The sequence below is a fragment of the Mobula hypostoma genome, chromosome 14 (assembly GCF_963921235.1).
Source record: "Mobula hypostoma chromosome 14, sMobHyp1.1, whole genome shotgun sequence".
Lineage (NCBI taxonomy): Eukaryota > Metazoa > Chordata > Chondrichthyes > Myliobatiformes > Myliobatidae > Mobula > Mobula hypostoma.
This window is the reverse complement of record NC_086110.1, coordinates 41508417-41528401: the sequence shown is the minus strand read 5'-3', so window position 1 is coordinate 41528401 and position 19985 is coordinate 41508417. Positions and strand designations below refer to the sequence as shown.

The following is a 19985-nucleotide window of genomic DNA, read 5'->3' as shown; positions in this document are numbered from 1 at the left end:
GATTTCTATCCAAAGAAAATGGCAAATACGTCTTCATATGTAAGCAATTGTGCCAGCTGCTTTCCCATTCCATAATGTGAAATGAGGTCTTGGACAGTGAAGTAGAACGTACCGATCCTGTCTCTTGAATACTACAGTGAAATTCACACACCCACTGGATAGTATAGCTAACAATTGGTTCAGGCTTTGCTGCAATTAAATGCTGTACTTCCTTAATACAGAATTATGATAATCTACCTAGATTATGTGCACACATCCTGAATAGATGTGTAGAAAGGAGTTGTTTTCAAAATTGAGTCAAGATATTCAAAGGCCATCCAGTAAGGAGTTTATTTTGGAATGTACAGGTTGACCTTCACTAATCTGGCACCACTGGGACCTGAGGAGTGCGGAATTAGTGAAAATGCCGAATTACAGAAGGATCACATTAAGCATAATCAGTGCCAGATTATCGAAGGAACTAGATTGCAGGGAGTCGGATTAGTGAAGGTCAACCTGTATTTCACCACTCAAAACTGACCTAGTTTGAAAGGTGAAATGCATCTAAAACAAACGATTTATAATCTGTACCTGGAATTCATTTACTTGGCCTTTCTTGTATTCCTTGATATGCTTGTCTGATAGTCTGTCCCAAATTTTCATTGACTTTAGGAGAGATTTCCATGACCTTGTGTATATGTGTGTGAAACTAGTACTAATTTCTAGTAAAAATGGCATCTGTTTATTGATTTCCATTGTCCTTAATTTGGTCAATGTAGTTTAACCATTTATGCAACCTATCTGTACATAGAAGTCCTTGATCATTAGAAATGTTAATCAAATCTTAAAGGTAAGATTGCTAACATGGAGAAGTTAATGAAAAGTGTTTCTATACCAATATGATAAAGGAACAAATATGTACACTTCTGTGAAATTGAGGACTGAAGTTTGACTGTTAGGTCAGAACGAGTACCACCATACCACCATGACACAGTATCCAAGAGGACTGCAGTTAATCCTAAACAGCTAATTATTATGTAAAAACTACAAGCTGATAGACTTTGATCGATTAAGACTTTGACCTATTCTCTGTACCAGTCATCAAATAGCAGTAATTTGTTGCTGTATAAACTAAGTCCCAGATCATCCAATCTAGACCAAACTGATTTCATATTATCATGGGGAGACAACTGATGCATTTTTACTGTAATAACGCTAAACTGTCTCTGAGGCACGTTATTCTATAAATAAGCCATATTTAATTATTTACAAGACATTTAAGTATTAACTTCGATTTTGTGGCTGTTGCTCTGTAACTGCTAGGTAATTAAGTTACTTTGTTTTTTAATAGCTTGGGTTGTTTCTTATCATAAGTTGATAGTGTAAAGATCCAAACAAGCTGATGCAAGTTATTTTGAGCTGTATTTCACCCTTGAGTAAAGGTTGGTGATAAACACCTGAATTAAGATGAAAGGCTTGATGCATTCATGTGAAACCTTATTTCTTCTCAACTCCCTGAGTTTCACCTTCAGCTTCCTCTCAAAAGCACTAATGTATATATTTATTAAAGCATTGATATTAATTTTCCCACTGGCTTTAATGTCTTAATTTTTTGTTTTTATAAAAAGTGGTGTTTACTGAAAACATTCAAGAATTGGGCATCACCCTTCAGTATTAATGTGGCCTTATGCCTGTGATTTGAAAAAACTTTTATTTTAAATGTATGTATTAGCAAAACAATGTAAAATTATTAAACTTGAATACTGCAAAAACATAAATTGTTTGCAGAACTTAAACCAAAAGGTTAGTTGTAAGTTGGTGACACTTTTAGCTCAAGTCTCTTGGAATACAATTGCCAATTTTGTAGCCATAACACTCTACCCTAAAATTCAGATTGTAAACCATTTCATCGCTATCAAAAATATTATGAACTAAGCTGGTGTATTTATCTGAGACATTTTTTATATTTGGAAATAATCAAATGCCTGGAATATTTATTGTCTGTCTTCTGAGAAGCATGCACTTTTGTATACTTAATGCATTGATGAATTTTAAAACAAGTACAACGTAAAGCTGTTTACAGACAGCCATGGCATTTGCTTTGGAAATCTGATGGCCATAGGTTATTGATGTATTACTAATGAACACAACCTTTTAACCTCTGCTACTATTCAGGATACATGGAATGAGTGTGATGTGTTCTGATAAATTCGCATTTTTAAGGAACAACCCTGGAACTGCTTTATTCAATTATGAGAGGGTATAACATTTTAGATGAAGTGCAAGTCTAATAAACATTTTTGTATTGGATTATCTTGAGTTGCTGGAGTCACTCTCGGTCAAGAATTTTTTTCCCATTGTAGTCCTGAAGTCTTCAAGTTAGAAAGTCACTTAGAGCAACTCTTGAAATTGCTCCTATACTTACTGTAGTTGTTTGAATAGTTAGTGGGGTAACCAGGAAATTGATGAGAACTTTAATTGTCACATATATGTGGTTAGCTGATCCTTTTTGGGAGATGGTTAATTTCAAAGGATTATATTCTGTTAATGACTTTATCAGATGATCACAGCATTAAAAAAATTCAAAGCAAGTCTTGAACAAAGTTGTCACAAAGCATGAAATGGACTTAAATTATTCTGCAAGAATTCTGAGTATTAGAAGAATGCAATAAAAAAGTCTGTAATTTCTAGTCCTTTACAATGATTAACGAAATTTTCTGAAATCTTGGAAGTTACTAACTTCAGAAATCACAAACACAATTGTATAAATAGTGATGATAAATGATGAAAAAAAAGTCTGGCATTACTGTAGTGTGCAGCTGGGAATGGCAAATTGAAATTGACTAGCTCTATTATAGGAATTGAGCAAATATGGGAATGAGCCTTTTGAAAATAGTACTACTTTATAGAGTCACAGAAAGGTACAGGAGAGAAACAGACCCTTCAGCTCATTTAGTCTGTGCCGAACCATTTAAACTGGCTAGTCCCTTGACCTGCACCCGGACCATAGCCTGCCATACTCCCTGCCATCCATGTCCCTATCCGAACTTAAATGTTGACATCAATTCACACGCACTTTGCACACACTCATGACCCTTTGAGTGAAGAAGCTTTTCTCCAGGTTCCCCTTAACCCATGACCTCCAGTTGTACTCTCACTCAACCTCAGTGGGGAAAAGGCCTGCTTGCATTTATCCTATCTATACCTCTTATCGGAAAGTTGGATCTCCTGTGGTTGTGGATCTTTTCTTTGTTTGGGTGAGCAGCAATCATGTAAGTTATTCCAAGCAGTAGGCTACTAGAGAGAAGATGAGTAAGTAAAGAAATTGAAGATGTGATTCACCTAGGGGAAAACCAGTAGTGGGGAGCACTTTTATATCATCGGGAATCTGGGCATTCTGATTAAAAAAAAAGTGTTGATTGTGTAAATATTTTTATGAAAGATGCTCAGGAAATGTGACTCTTCCCTCCTTGGTATGGTATAGATATAAACATGGCAGTTGGTATCTGATGGGGGTCCTTATTGGGTCTGCTACTGAACTCTGTAGGAAATTCTTGTCTCTGTGCTTAACAAATCTAACTTAATTTTATAGATATGAGAAGTGGAGTTAGAATAATGTGACATACATCAAAGTTGCTGGTGAACGCAGCAGGCCAGGTCTCGGCCTGAAACGTCGACTGCGCCTCTTCCTATAGATGCTGCCTGGCCTGCTGCGTTCACCAGCAACTTTGATGTATGTTGCTTGAATTTCCAGCATCTGCAGAATTCCTGTTGTTTTAGAATAATGTGTATGAATTTTATCTGCACTTCCAGGAGGTATGTAATGAAGTGTATCGTAAGATGGGTTTTACAGTAAATATTGTCTACCAAAGTGTATTCTTGTGTTGCAAGTTTAAATAGTAGAACAAAATAGTGAAAGCAAATTTTCAGACAGGCAAATGTGATGTAATTCTGCCCAAATATTTCAATATTCCTAAATGTATAATAATCAATACATTTAATCCCATTTCAATTTTTAATGATAATCTCATATTTGTCTCAAAAAACATTGTAGAATTTGGATAAGTTGAAATGCTTATCTGCTTTCTTCGTTTTTTTGTGAAAATTATTGATCAGTAATTTGTGAAAATTACTTTATGTAGGAAATTCTTGGCTTCCTGGCTAGATCCATTTCATCTGCTGGTTCCTTCTATTACCAAAAGGATACCAAAAATTCTTCAGATGCATAAAGTGTAAAAGAGACGAGAGTGGATATCGGACCACTGGAGACTGATGCTGGAGAGGTAGTAATGGGGGACGAGGAAATGGTAGAGAAACTGATTAAGTATTTTGCATCAGTCTTCACTGAGGAACGCACTAGCAGTATATTGGAAGTTTCATGTGAAGTTACCTTTACTAGGGAGAAGTTCTGTCTGAGGGTAGAAAGGCCACCTGGACCAAATAGAGTACACCCCAGGGTTCTGAAAGTGGTGGCTGTAGAGATTTTGGAGGCATTAGTAATAATCTTTCAAGAATCACTAGATTCTGGAGTGGTTCTGGAAGACTGGAAAATTGCAAACATCATTCCACTCTTCAAGAGGGAGAGAGGCAAAAGAAAGGAAACTATAGGCTAATCTGACCTCAGTGGTTGGGAAGACGTTGGAGTTGATTATTAAGACCATAAGATGTAGGAGCAGAATTGGGCTATCTGGCCCATCGAGTCTGCTCTGACATTCAATCATAGCTGATGCTTTTTTCCCCCCTCAACTGCAATTCCCAGCCTCCCTGTAGCCTTTGATGCCATTTTAATGAAGAACCTGTCAATCTCTGCCTCAAATACTCACAACGACCTGGCCTCCACAGCTGCATATGGCAATAAATTTCACAAATTCACTACCCTTTGGCTAAAGAAATTAATCTGCATCTGTTTTGAAAGGGCTCTGTTCTGAGGCTGTGCCCTCTTGTGCTAGACTTCCCAACATGGGAAACATCCTTTCCACATCTACTCTGTCTAGTCCTTTCAACAATTGAAAGGTTTCAGTGATATCCCCCCCCGCCCATCCTTCTAAATTCCTGCGAGTACAAACCCAGAGCCATCAAATGTTCCTTGTATGATAACTCTTTCATTGCCGGAATCATCCTTGTGCATAGCCTCTGGACCCTCTCCAATGCCAGCACATCTTCGATGAGCTCAAAACTGTACACAATACTCAAGGTGAGGCCTTTCCAGTGCCTTATAAAGCCTCAGCATCACATCCCTGCTTTTGTACTCAAGATCTCTTGAAATGAAAGCTAACATTGCATTTGCCTTCCTCACCATCAACTCAAGCTGCAAGTCAACTTTTAGGAGGACTCGCGAGTCCCTTTATAGCTCAGATTTTTGGATTTTCTGCCCAGTTAGAAAATAGCACATTTTTTTTAACTACCAAAGTGCATCACCATGCATTTTAAAACATTGTATTTCACTTGCTACTTTCTTGCCCATTCTCCAAATCCGTCTATGTCCTTCATCCTACCTGTTTCCTCAACACTACCTGCCCCTCCACCAATCTTCATATCATCTGCAAACTTGGCCACAAGGCCATCTATTCCATCATCTAAATCACTGATATACAACATACTGAGAACAAGACAGGCACAGGAAAGTAGGAATTGAACTTGCCAAATAAAACTGTCAATTGCCAGTCTTCAAAGATGGAGAGCTTTCAGATGAGGTCTGAGTGTATCCGTTCATGGTAGCAATGAAGGGACATTAAAAATGTCTGGTCCCTGGATGATCAAAATGATTGAGAATAAGATTCAGCAAGATAAAAAGTCAAATGACAAATGTTAAGTTGTTAACATCAGTCCCAGAGCCATCAAATGTTCCTCGTATGATACCTTTTCATTTCTGGAATCATCCTTGTGAACCTCCTCTGGACCCTCTCCAGTGCCAAAACATCTTTTCTAAGATGAGGGGCCCAAAACTGTTCACAATACTCAGGGTGAGGTGTCACCAGTGCCTTATACAGCCTCAGCATCACATCCTTGTTCTTGTATTCTAGACTTCCTGAAATGAATGCTAACATTGCATTTGCCTTCCTCATCTCTGACTCGACCTGCAAGTTAACCTTCAGGGTGTTCTGCACAAGGACTCCCAAGATCCTTTGCATCTCAGATTTTTGGATTTTCTCCCCGTTTAGAAAATAGTCCACACATTTATTTCTACTACCAAAGTGCATGACCATGCATTTTCCAACATTATATTCCATTTGCTACTTTCTTGCCCATTCTCCTAATCTGTTTAAGTCCTTCTGCATCCTCCCTGTTTTCTCAACACTACCTGCCCCTTCACCAATCTTTGTATCATCTGCAAACTTGGCAACAAGGCCATCTATTACATCATTAAATCATTTATATACAGCCGAAAAAGAAGTGGTCCCAACACCGACTGCTATGGAACACCACTAGTCACTGGCAGCCAACCAGAAAAGGATCCTTTTATTCCCACTCGCTGCCTCCTACCAATCAGCTAATGCTCTAACCATGTTAGTAATACCATGGGCTCTTAATCTGGTAAGTAGCCTTGGGTGTGGCACCTTGTCAAAGGTCTTCTGAAAGTCCAAATATACAACATCCACTGCATCCCCATTATCTATCCTACTTGTAATCTCTGGAAAGAATTCCAACAGGTTCATCAGGCAGGATTTTCCCTGAAGGAAACCATGCTGACTTTGTAACTATCTTGTCCTGAGTCACCAAGTACTCCATCATCTCATCTTTAATAATTGACTCTAACATTTTCCCAACCACTGAAGTCAGGCTAACTGTTCTTTCTTTCCTTTCTGCTGCCTTCTTCCTTTCTTAAGAGTGGAATCTTAAGGATGAGGTCTTGGGGTACTTGGAAGCACATGAAAAAATAGGCTGTAGTCAGCATGGTTTCCTCAAGGGAAAATCATGCCTGACAAATCTGTTGGAATTCTTTGAAGAAATAACAAGCAGAATAGACAAAGGAGAATTGGTTGATGTGTGTACGTATTTGGATTTTCAGAAGGCCTTTAACAAGGTACCACGCATGAGGCTGCTTAATAAGTTAAGAGTCCATGGTATTACAGGAAGATTCTGGCGTGGATTAAACAATGGCTGGCTGGCAGAAGGCAAATAATGGAAATAAAGGGAGCCTTTTCTGGTTGACTTCTGGTGTCTAGTGGTGTTCCACAGGGGTCTGTACTGAGACAGATTTTTTCTCATTCTATGTTAATGATTTGGATAATGGAATTGATGTTTACAAAGTTTGCAGATGGCACGGAGATGGAGGGTCAGGTTACTTTGAGGAAGCAGAGAGACCTAGACAGATCAGGAGAAAGGGCAGTGAAGTGGCAGATGGAATACAGTGTCAGCAAATGTATGGTCATGCACTTTGGTAGAAATGAAAGGGTTGACTATTTTCCAAAATGGAGAGAAAATACAAAGAAACTGAGGTGTAAATGGTCTTGGGAGTCCTTGTGCAGGATTAACCTAAAGGTTAATTTGCATGTGGAGTCTGGTAAGGAAGGCATATGCGATGTTAGCATTTATCTCAAGAAGACTAGAATATAAAAGCAAGGATGTAATGTTAAGACTTTAAAAAGCACTGCTGAGGCCTCACTTGGAGTATTGTGAGTAGTTTTGAGCCCCTTATCTTCGAAAGGATGTTCTGAAATTGGAGAAAGTTCAAAGGAGGTTCATGAAAAATGTATGAAGAGTGTTTGATGGCTCTGGGCCTGTATTTACTGGAATTCAGAAGAATGGGGGTGACCTAATTGAAACCTATTGAATGGTATGGTGAAAGGCCTTGATAGAGTGGATGTGGAGAGGATATTTCCTATGGTGGGAGAGTCTAAGACCAGAGGACACAGCCTCAATTTAGAAGGGTGTCCCTTTAGAATGAAAATGGGGAGGAATTTCTTCAGCCAGAGAGTGGTGAATCTGGAATTCTTTGCCACAGGCAGCTGCGGAGGCCAAGTCTTTATGTATATTTAAGGCAGAGGTTGATAGATTCTTGTTTGGTCAGGGCATGAAGGTATACAGAGTGAAGGCAGGAGATTGGGACTGAGAGGGAAAATGGACCAGCCATGATGAAATGGTGAGGTAGACTCAATGGGTTAAATGGCCTAATTCTGCTCCTATGTCTTAGGGTCTTATTATATACATGCAGCTGCAACCCTGGATGTCTCTCCGTTCCTGAGCTTGGTACTTATCCATGATTTCTATCACTCACATTCATCACACTCACACCTTTGTTCCTAATCTCACTCTCTTACTCTCCTATCTACTTTATTTTCTCCTGCTTGGAAGATTCACCCACAAAACATCCAAAAATCAGATAACAGCTAACTTGTTTGAGTGATTCAAGTCCTCCAATTATTTTGCATGGCTCATTTTGACAATGTCAAATTTCATTGGCTATATGTAAAGGGGGAAAAACTAGTGGTAGTTCCAAATGTAACATCCATGAAGTCCTATGGAATTCCAACACCAATTCTGGTGCCTCATTTCTACCATCACAAATATTCCTGTCAATCCATGATCTTCAGAAGTATTAAATAATACCCTTTTGTGAAAAAAGTTGCCAAAGTTATGCGTGAAAATTTGTTACTGATGTCCACTCTTGACAACTAAATGTAATTGTGAAACTGAAAATAAAAATGCAGTTATTTGAAATTTTAAAAAATATGCTGGAAGTATTCAGCACATCAGTCAACAACTGGAAAAAGAAGTTAACATTTCAGGCTAATGATACTTCAGAAATATAGTGTGTGGACTTTGTCAGAGCTTATGTATAGAATAAAGATTGTTAAATTGAAGCACTTAATAGAAGTGGGTTATTTTAAGCTATGATATGAGTTGGCTTATCAGTTGTTAAATGAAACTTGCTCAGCAGGTAAATGTGTTTTTTTAAAAAAAAATCACCTTTGAACATCTCGCTTAAATTTGACTGAGCTTATCATTTACTAACACAGTGGCAATTCCTAACAGGAATGGTAATAAAAGATTCCGTTGCACAAATTGTGAAGAAATATTTAAACCAGTAAAGGCACTATTATTTATGTAATAATCTTTTGCCCAGTAACATGTATTAAATAAATTTAGTACTTGAAGCTCTCTAGAGACTATATCCAAATCTAAATTATATATACAAATCTAAATTTATTTAATGGGGTGGAAATTTCACCTCCATCTATACAGTCTTAAAATACCTGTTTAGGCCATCTTAAATGTATTATGAGGTTGAATTCAAGTATGCCAGTTAATTACACCGAATCCACATTGCCTCTCGATGGTATGAGATTTAGGGAGTGTTATCAAATGGTTATGACTCTGACGAAGCTGGAAACTCCTATGTCATATCTAAACTTGGATTATATGTATTATTCTACAGGCCATCCTTGACCTGTTTAAAAGAATTCATTTATTTACATAAATGTTATGTTGGCTGAGGGATGTGCCAAAGAACTAGTTGCCTAATGAAATTAAAATGCAGGTGAAATATTGTACACTGCCTTCATGAATTGCACCCTCGCCCAGGCAAGGGTGTCTGATGTTGAAAGACCCGAAACACCTTGTGACCCTGGGTTACATCAATGATGATGTTTCTGAGTGCATTGCAAGATGTATTATTCAATGAATGACCTAATTTCTTTAACAATTTTGAATGAAAATGGATTTCTTAAAATATGATTTGTGTAATATTTCAAAATATTGGTGCGGCACAGTAGCGTGGTGGTTAAGACTACGCTTTACAGTACTGGCAACTCGGGTTCAATTCCTGCAGCTGCTGATTAAGAGTTTGTACGTTCTCCCCGTGGCAGTGTGGGTTTCCTCTGGGTGCTCTGGTTTCTTCCTACAGTCCAAAGACATACCTGTTGCTAGGCTAAGTGTTCATTGTAAATTGGGGGTTGCTGGGTGGTGCAGCACAAGGGGCTAGAAGGGCCTATTCTGCACTGTATCACAATAAATAAGTAAATGCATAACCTTTTAGTGCAAAGTGTGGCATTTAGTGGGAGCACCAGATCAAAGACCCTGGCCTCTACAAGTTGAACAGCATTGCCAGAGCTGCTAAAGTGACATAATGCATGTGTATATCAGGGCATCTGTTTAATTCCAATTCTCATACTATTAATCACAATAACAAATACAGGAAACAAGATCATCTTTGAATTTAGGTGCAGAAGAAGATCTTTTACTTTTGAATCAAAGGTTGATATGGAACTCCTCCTACCCCCTCCCCCTTCCCCGGAGCTCAGTAGCTCAGCTGCATCTATGGAAATGAATCAACAGTCAATATCTTGGGCCGACACCCTTCATCAGAACTGCAAAGGAAGGAGGAAGATCCTAGAATAACAAAGTGGGAGGAGAGGAAGCTAGAAGGTGACAAGTCAGATGGTTGAGGAGGAGGAATGAAATAAGCTGGGAGGTAAGTAGTAGAAAAGGGAAAGGGCAGGAGAAGGAGGAATTTAATGGAACAGAGTGGATATTGGAAGAAAGGGAAGGAGTGAGACATCAAGGGGAGGTGAAAGACGTGAGGAGAAGAGATAGAGGGTGGAGTGAGTACCAGAAGTTGGAGAAATCAATGTTCTTGCCACCGGGTTGTGCTTGCTTACCTGTTTTGAATGTTCTGTTACTATCTTTAACTTTTTGCATTCACTTACATTGATTATTATTGCCGCCTTTGTTGTGGGCAAATGTGGATAAAATATTGCCTATGTTATTAAATTAATTTAGAAGCTGAGGGTGTAAAATGGATCCTTTTGAGATGCCACAATGAACATCTGGCTTTTGGAGAGCTTTGTCCATTATCCTGACTTTGTTTTCTGCTGCTCACCCAATTTCCTTAATCGATCAATAAGTTATCTTAATTCCATGAGCTCCAACTTCATTGAATGTTCTGGAAGTCCAAATAGTCCACATAAACATGTTCTCCATTTGGTATTTCAGCTATGTCTTCAAATTAAGAGTAAATATCCAGAGTTCTGAGTTCAGTAAACTCTCAATACATTTCAACGGTTCAGAATTATTTAGCTACTTAAAAAAAAATCAAAAATATTAAGTTTTAATTTTCTGTTCCATCTTGGGGTTGAAAGAGTAGATCAGTAATGCTTTCACTGTCGAATCTCATCAATCATGTTTAAACTCATGCTAAAGTAGATTGCTGTACTGAAGATGCGAGTTAGGTTTTTAAAAAACAGAAGGGTCCAAAAGAATTAACTTTCAATGAGATGCTGCCACTACAATTGTAATAGTAACAAGTGTGTTGAATAGTTGGTGTTATCACTGTTGTTTTCCTTGTGACCATAATTTAAAAAAAACCTGTTGAAAGCTAAGAATAATTTAAATACATAAGATTGAATTGAATAGAATGTTTAAAGTACTGTGAGTACGTATTGTGCAATTTTTGCTGCTTTCCAAATGTTGCAGTTCCTTAATTTTGTTCTAGCTGGGGGTGGTTCTGGGGATAAGCTCCCATTATCTATTAAATGCTATCAATGGTGTACGTCTCAAATGGCCTCTGACAACCAAATCCAGCTCCTGGCTTTCATGTGTGGCTTAGCTACTAAGCCCAGGGGAACAGTTTTTACTGACAGGAGAAAGGGGGGATTAACAGCGCCTTAAAACCAGTCACTTTGGGCAGATGGAGCTCATCAGCCATGGTTGACAGATCATCTAGGAGAAAAAAACCTGATCTCAAACCTCAGCTACCTGGGGAAGGCTTCAGGAGCAAACTCGGAAAGGAGGAAAAGACTCGAGCTTGATTCACTTGGGCAGTCCTACATTGAGGTCAATGCTGACTGGCAACTCCTGTGGCGCCGTTGGTGCCAAGCTATATTGGTCTCTGCCATTCCTTTGGATTCATCAGCTACGTGGAGAGGGGGAACTTGCTACATGGGCAACAGCCTGCTTTCCATATCATACTGCCCTGGCTTACATATCATGTAAACAGCTGGGACGTAAAATCCATGGGTGACCCCAACCAATGGAGTGCCCAATAGCTGCAACATTAAGTGTTAAAAATGTAAAGCAAAAATAATTGAATATTATTCAAACATATTAAGATCTACATTGCTGTATGTTATGAATGGGTACCACATTCTCCAAGATTTCGAAAGAGATAATTGGATTCTAATAACATATTCAAGATCATAAATCTTAGAACTGAATCCATTGAAGACTGCAGGATGGGAAGTACATCTACATTTTAGTAAAGTGTAGAATGATCTCAGAAAGCAGATCATAAGGATTTTTTAACAGCAAATCAAACAAGTATTTAATTTGGAAATCAGTCAAAATCTTTACCATCTTTCATCTTTGACTAATTTTTATCTACTCGTATGTGTTCTTGGTCATAGGAAACCTAAAATACCATCTCTATTTATAGCAAAATATAAATTATTACCTCAGTTTTTAACCTGTTCTAAGTATTGAGCAGGAGGCATTCAGTATTCCATTAAAAAGGAATCAGTGAGAGAATAACTGAAGATTAATGTTCCTTTTGTTAACATTGTCCTATATTATACAGTAACAACCAAGCCTCTAAATTCAGGTCATTAGAGCAAAAGTTTCATTTTAATGCAATCCTAGAATTTTTTTCTTCTGTTTTGAAATGAGTTTGAAATTTGAACTTGGGGGAAAATACCTCAACTTATCTTTCCAGATTTGAGTTTGTGGGGTTTGTAATTCTGGAAATGCCTTACATAGATTTTCTGGATTTACAGGAAGACACATGATGGTTTAATATTAAAACTTTAATATTAATCTAAAAATAGCCATAACCACCCTCAGCTGTCCATTCAGTCATTCACAAACTGTCACTGGAAATCAACTTAATTGGTTTGCTATTGCTACGTGAGTTCTTCTCACCAGTGTTAAGCTGAGGTTAAAATAAGCTAACTTTCTCACCTACAATCCTCATCTCATCTTCTCATGGTACAATGCTACTTTCATTTTCTTTTGGTGATAGTTTAACAAAAACTCTGCACATGTTTGTGTCAGTGTGAATTGCTTCTACCTTTTGTTTACATCCTAATGATTCTGATTAAAAGTTATCAATTTGTAATGTCGACTCTCTCCGTAGGTACTGCCGGCCCTGCTTTCAATCTTTTTCTTTGAGATATCCAGTTGCAATATTTTGCTCTTGTGATTTGCATATACATAATATTGTAGCCTTGGAGAAACTGCAGAATTCTTTTGGGAGAAAAAAGTGAATTTGTATAATTTTGTGGTTTTGGAGCAGTGACTATATGTTTTGTCTTTAAATGTCTCGAAGCATAGTACTGTACTATAAATATATTTTCTGTATGATCCTTAGAAAAACTTAAATACTCACTGAGATTTAATGATTGCAATTGAAAATAAAAAGATGCTGGGAATCTGTAATAAAACAACTTCTGATGTACTGTGTTTGAATTAAAGGCCGTTGGCTGAAAATATTCTGTTCTCCACAGAAACTGCCTAATATGTTGAGATATTTTTGGTACTTTCTGCATTTATTATTGTAACATTTTTGGATATTCAGAAGGCATGAAGGGGGCTACATAGATAATAACTTTCCTTTTCAAAATGTTATTATCATTAAATATACTTTCAGTAAACTATTTAAAGGAAATCATGCTGCACATAATCCCCCTCTTCCAACTGCTAATGACACAGCTCTGCAATGACCTTGTTACTGCTTTAATGCAACATTCACATGGCCTCTGTGTAATCTTTTATGATCTTATTTATAGATTACTCCAGTAACATTTCGAAATTGAAATGGAAACATGACAGAAAACCAAAGCAATGATTTAAAAAAGATCATCAGAAAGCTTGTGGTTGCCAATTTTGAAACCTGGTTGAAGAACCACAAGATGTGTAGGCAAGCTGCAGATTCATGTGGAGAGCAGCAAACAGGCTTGCGTGTGCTTCACCTCTTGTACTCCACGTTTAAAATTGAACCAGATGAAGGGAAGCGTATCAAGGAAGTTATATCATTGTATTTCCATTTAATTCCACAGCTCCTACAATGCAATTCGGCAATATTCTGTTTGAACCATAGGAAAGCTTATTTTTAATCTTATTGCTAAGCCATCTTACTTTCCACTTATAAAATGCTATTCCATTGTGTTTCCATTAATGCCAACCTATTATACTTTGCACTGATTTTAGTTGAGAGTGACAAGTGTCCACTGGGATCTTTTCTGTTCTACAGTTAAATTTGTATCTGCATTTTAAATACTGTTTAATATTCACAATATTAAGTTTTATTATAAACTTTTGTGAGGAAAATATCTGAAATGTATCTCACTGGACTGAGATTTAAAATGTAAATAGTGCGATATCTGGGCTGGAACACCAATTGAACATTAAATATGGAAGTACTTGGGGTTCGGGTGAGTTACTTTCAGTGAAATTTATTTTGATGAAGCAGTTCTCTTTCAGCTCTAAATTGTTATCCTTTGAGAAATTTGTAAAAGATCATACTGTGTGGGTCTGGTACTGTAGTTAGGAACCAGGTCATTAGAGAGCTGCAACTGAGAAGACAGATTGGGTAAAGGATTCTGGTGAAGAAACTGATGCCATGACCTGTGGAGTCTTAAGAGTTTAGGACATATATTAGCCCAGATATGGTAAAAGAACATGTATACAATTTGGTAGGGCATTCTGGAATGGTAAACTTGTTCCTTGCTTGCAGTATATTATTTGGATTGGGTGGAAAGCAAGAGGGAGAATGATGCATTTTGAGATCCTGACTGCTCTGCTCACATTGGTGCTCTGACCATTTTCTGCTACAGTTGCTACTATTTCTAAGGTACAGTGATCTCATATGATTATTTATTTGTGTTTATAGAAACTAGCAAATCTTCCATGACATTGTTCAAAGCAATTTGTTCTAATCTTTATAAAACAACATTCAGTGAGTTACAAAATATTGAATGGATTGCTTTTGTTTCTGTACATAATGGAAGTTTTAAAATCTAATAGCCATTCGCATACACTACTTATTTAGTCATAGTCATACTTTATTGATCCTGAGGGAAATTGCACCTTAAATAATTAAATAGTGATAAAACCATAAATAATTAAATAGTAATATGTAAATTATGCCAGGAAATAAGTCCAGGACCAGCCTATTGGCTCAGGGTGTCTGACCCTCCAAGGGAGGAGTTGTAAAGTTTGATGGCCACAGGCAGGAATGACTTCCTATGACGCTCTGTGTTGCATCTCAGTAGAATGAGTCTCTGGCTGAATGGCTGATATTTTGTATTTAATGTTTGAAAGTAATAATTATTTCCATGTACTATTTTTTTACATTATTTACATTAAATGCATGCTATACATTGCTAATTGCATTTTTTGGCTTCCTCTAAAATACTACTTTTGAATAATTTGTAAACTAGAATACAAACAGGCATGGCGAGATTGTGTGGATATAACCAGGTCATTGAGTAATGTTGCTAATAGGATGATTGGATAATGTACAATCTGGTGAGGGAGACAGTTGTCGTGACCTTTGATGAGAGAATTTAAGACTTGTGAGACCATGTGTAGTGACAGTGATGAACACAGTTTGGTGGGGCACTGTGGAATGGTGAAATTAGGCTAGTAGCTGGCATAGTGTTATCAACAGAAATTTCAAATGTTTTATTGGAAAACTAGGCATCAGTCCTATTTTATTTTCTAATGCCTTAAATACTAGATGTCAAGAGGAAAGATTAATAGGAAAGGACAAAAATACTTGGGGGGAGATGGACACATTTCATCAACGACTGAATTTTTCTCTGATGTATTGATATCATGTATATTTCTAAATGAAAAGCAAAACAGAAGTGTGTTCTTGGCCATTAATATGTTACATATTTCAGTCATCTTTACACCATATTATTCCCCTTTAATAGAGTGGATGTGGAGAAGATGTTTCCTATGGCAAAAGAGTCCAAGACCAGAGAACACAGCCTCAGAATAGAGGGGCTTCCTTTTAGAACAGAAATGATGAATCTTTTTAGCCAGCGAGAGGTGAATCTGTGGAATTCATTGCCACAGGCAGCTATGGAGGCCAAGACTGTATGAGTATTTAAGGCAGAGGTTCATAGATTCTTGATTAGTCTGGGCATGAAGGTATACGGGGAGAAAGCAGGAGATTGGGGCTGAGAGGAAAATTGGACCAGCCATGATGAAATGGCAGAGAAGATTCGATGGGCCAAATGGCCTAATTCTGCTCTTATGTCTTGTGGTCTTTATACCAGCAAGTGTTGGGGTCTGGAATTCTGCCTGATGGAAAATTAGATGAAGAACCCCTCAATGCATTTAACTAACACTTAGATGTTTACTTAAAGCTGTGACCTGTGGACCAGTGGCCAGAGAGCTGGGAGTTTGGAATTGGCTCCTAAAGGGATAAAGTAAAATAAAGTCAGTACACAAACAGGCAAAAAAAAGTAGCACAGAACCTGGTAACGATGAGATGCAAAGTAAAAAAGAAATAATGGATGTCAAGATGAATACATTTTGGGAAACAGTGATCGGAGAAGTGTGGAGCTCCTTCATCGTGTTAAATAACTCTAACATCAGTATTTACAGTGAAAAAATAGAGGACAAAATCCAAGATGCACCAAGAAAATTGATAGTGGGCTGGATCATCAGTTGCAGGTAGGTCGCTAGTAACATGCTCACTTGCCTATTTCAGGAACAAAGGTACATAGTGGGCTCAGAAAGGCAAATAAGCCACAGGCAGTACATTGTTGAGGTTTTCCTGCGAAAATTTCAGCAGCCTTTGACACACAACTGCCTTGATTTTTTTTTCGCCCACAGATCAATTATGACACTCAGATGAAGAGTTGCAATACTTGCAGCAGCAAATCATGGCAAGGAGCTGAAAAGACAAGATTGTGAAGTGTACTGGGCACCTCCTCTCAGCACACAAGTACGTTGCTGCTGGATTTGATGCTGAATGATCTGCCAGCGAAAGGTAAGTTTTGATTAGGTGGATTGAAATAAGATTGAGGTGTTGCCAAAATTAATGTAAGCAAAATAATGGCACAAAAGTGTCAACATTTTTGGCACTGGATAGCTTCCATCTCAAAGTTTTGAACACAGAAAATGAAGTTTTGACAAACATGAACAATGTAAGCATCGAATACAGTTTTGTTGTGAAACATCAATAATGCTGATTCAGGTATTATAAACAATTATGTAAAGCTATATATGCATTTGTTCATGGATTAAATAAAGGTTGAATGGAAGAATTAGAATAAGTTTAAAATATTGAGGGATGAGGCAAATCTGTGGTAACGATCTTAATAAAGGCAAATGAGAAGTCATCCTTATTAAACTCGTTCAATTGGTAAATTTCAAAGCAACCAAGTCTTATCAAGATTTGGAATTCCAGAAATGATCAAAGACTAATGGATTGCGGACATTTGGATAGTAGTACCAAAAAAAGGTTTCTTTTTACTTGCAGCTTAAACAAAACTGGTTAAACTCCAGGAGTTTTTGATGTGCTCTGGGTATAGTACCTACACTGTATATCCTTCATAATAATTAGATTTTTCACCAAAGACCAGCCTGCTAGGGAAAATCCCACTATTAACAACTCATTGCACAGGCTGAAGACCTATTGTGGCAATAGGCAAATTGCAGTGGATCCAAGTCCTTGGTTAAGCAGAAGTTAGGTCTAACCATGATCAACCTCTCAAAACACTTCATCACAGTGGACGTGAGTGCCACTGGGTGGTAACCGTTAAGGCAGATCACCCTGCTCTTAGACACTGGTATGATTTCTCCCTTTTGAAGCAGGTGGGGACCTCCAACTGCAGCAGTGAGAGATTGAAGATGTTCTCAGAAACTCCTACCAGTTGGTTGGCACAGGTTTGCAGAGCTCTGCCAGGTGCATCATCAGGCCCTGATGCTTTGCCCTCTTGAAAGTTGTTTTTATGTCAGCCTCCGAGACAGAGATCACAGTGTCACCAGCTGCTGTAGAGATTCGCACAGATGTAGTTTTATTCTCCCTTTCAAAGCGTACATAAAAGGCATTGAGCTTATGTAGGAGTGAAGCATCACTGTCATTATGATGTTAGGTTTTGCTTTATAGGAAGTAATGGCCTGCAAACCCTGCCAGAGCTGACGTGCCTCCAATTCCATCTCTCACGTCAATTTGAATTGTTTAGTTGCTCTTAAGGTAGCCTTCCGTAGCTCGTAACTGGACTACTTGTATAGTTCTGGATAGGCGACCAGCAAACTACGAATCTCCTGGTTCACCCATGGTTCTTTGTTTGGGCATGCCTGTTATGTTCTTGAAGGCACACACTCATCCACACAGGTTTTGATGAAGTTGGCAATAACTGGTGTATCCATTCAGACTTGATGAATCCCTAAATATTGTCCATTCCAGCAACTCAAAACTGTCCTGAAAATGCTGCTCAACCTCACTTGACCATACCTCCTTTGTCCTCACCACTGGGGCTGTAGTCTTTAGTCTCTGCCTGTACACTGGGAGTAGAATTACAGCCAGGTGATCGGACTTTCTGAAGTGTAGGCATAGGGTGGGACAGTCGGCGTTGTTGATGGTGGTATAACAGTGGTCAATGTATTGGCTCCTCTGGTTCCACAGATAATATGGTGGTAGTTGTTGAGAGATTTCTTCAGTCTGGCCTGGTTTAAATCCTCCCCACAATGACGGGGAAGGCATCAGGTGTGCTGCTTTGTGCCTGCTGATTACAGAACTTGTCTCCTCCAGTGCCTGACGCTGGCCTGAGACGGAATGTGCACTGCTACCAGGATGATGATGGAAAATTCCCTTGATATATAAAGTGGATGACACTTAACCACCGGATGTTCCAGGTCAAGTGAGCTGGACCATGATAAACTAATTATGAAGCATACTCCACCCCCTCTGCTGTTAATAGACTGAGTTGTCCTATCTTTATGGTGAATGGCGAAGCCATTGTGCTGCAGTGCTATGTCCAATATGGTGGGTGTGAGCCATGTTTCCATGAAGAAAAGTACACAGTAGTCCCTAATGCCCCTCTGGTACAACAAGCTCGTTCTGAAGTCTTCAATTTTATTTTCCAGAGACTGTACATTCTCCAGAAGGATAGTTGGGAGTGGGAGTCTAAAGCCTCTGCATTTCAATCTTACTTGCAGCCCAGCATATTTCCCTTCCTTATCCTTAAAGGGACTCGTGACCTGAGTCTGCAGTCTGGAATCAATTGATTTTGGGTATCAGTGCATTTTTTAAAAAACTACTTAAAACGATGTTAAGTACCCATGCCTGTGACTGTGGACTTGAGCTGTAGTAATCTTGAGCAGGAATATTTGATTCCCATCTGAGCAGCAAGAAATGAGTCTCTCTTTAATTATGCCATCTTTGAACCAAATGTGCTCTGCTACGTACCTTGCCTGTTCAGAATATGTATCAATTAGTTGGACCCAGGCTCTATAATGCATCAATAGTTCTAACACAAAACAGCATTGGAAAGTGAACAATGGGGAACATGTGAAATGGTTGTAGAAGGACATTGAAAAGTTAACTAAGTGGGTGGGAAGGCAACAGGTGGGGTATAATGTGCGGAAAATGAGATAATATTCACTTTAGGCAGAACTAAGATTCAAATTCTGACAACCAAATAACTATCAATGTTCAGATGGATCTCAGTGTGCTGAGTCATGGGCTAAAGAATTTATGAAGGCAAATGCTGACATTCAAACGATGTTGGAGAACAAGAGGAAGCAAGATTTATTTATACCTTGCAATTGAAGATTCATTTCATCAAACTTTACAAATAATTCTGGCAAATAAGCAATGTCATGCCTAATATTCTTGGGCAGATTACCAAATGAAGCATTTGAATCTCCAAAGAATTTTATCAGTTTCAAAAAGTGCAGTGTCTCAGGAATTTCCTTTTGAGAGCCATCTGATCTCTGTGTACGACAGCAAGCATTCGAAGTGTTCATTAGTCTCAACACAAAGCTCTTGAAATAGTCAAGAATTGAGAGCATGGGACTTGATTTTATTTACCACTGTGATTACAGTATTT

At 38.2% G+C, this 19985-nt stretch overlaps 1 protein-coding gene across 1 annotated transcript in view; it reads left to right on the top strand.

Annotated features, from left to right (window-relative positions):
* Positions 1–14647: 14647 nt before the first annotated feature.
* The window catches only part of LOC134356222 (PH domain leucine-rich repeat-containing protein phosphatase 2-like), a 132962-nt gene continuing 127624 nt past the window's right edge, over positions 14648–19985 (top strand). The window contains exons 1-2 of the mRNA XM_063066997.1: positions 14648–14764; positions 16762–16918. Coding sequence (XP_062923067.1) covers positions 16901–16918 — 18 coding nt within the window. The 5' untranslated portion in view covers positions 14648–14764; positions 16762–16900. The remainder of the gene's footprint in view (positions 14765–16761; positions 16919–19985) is intronic.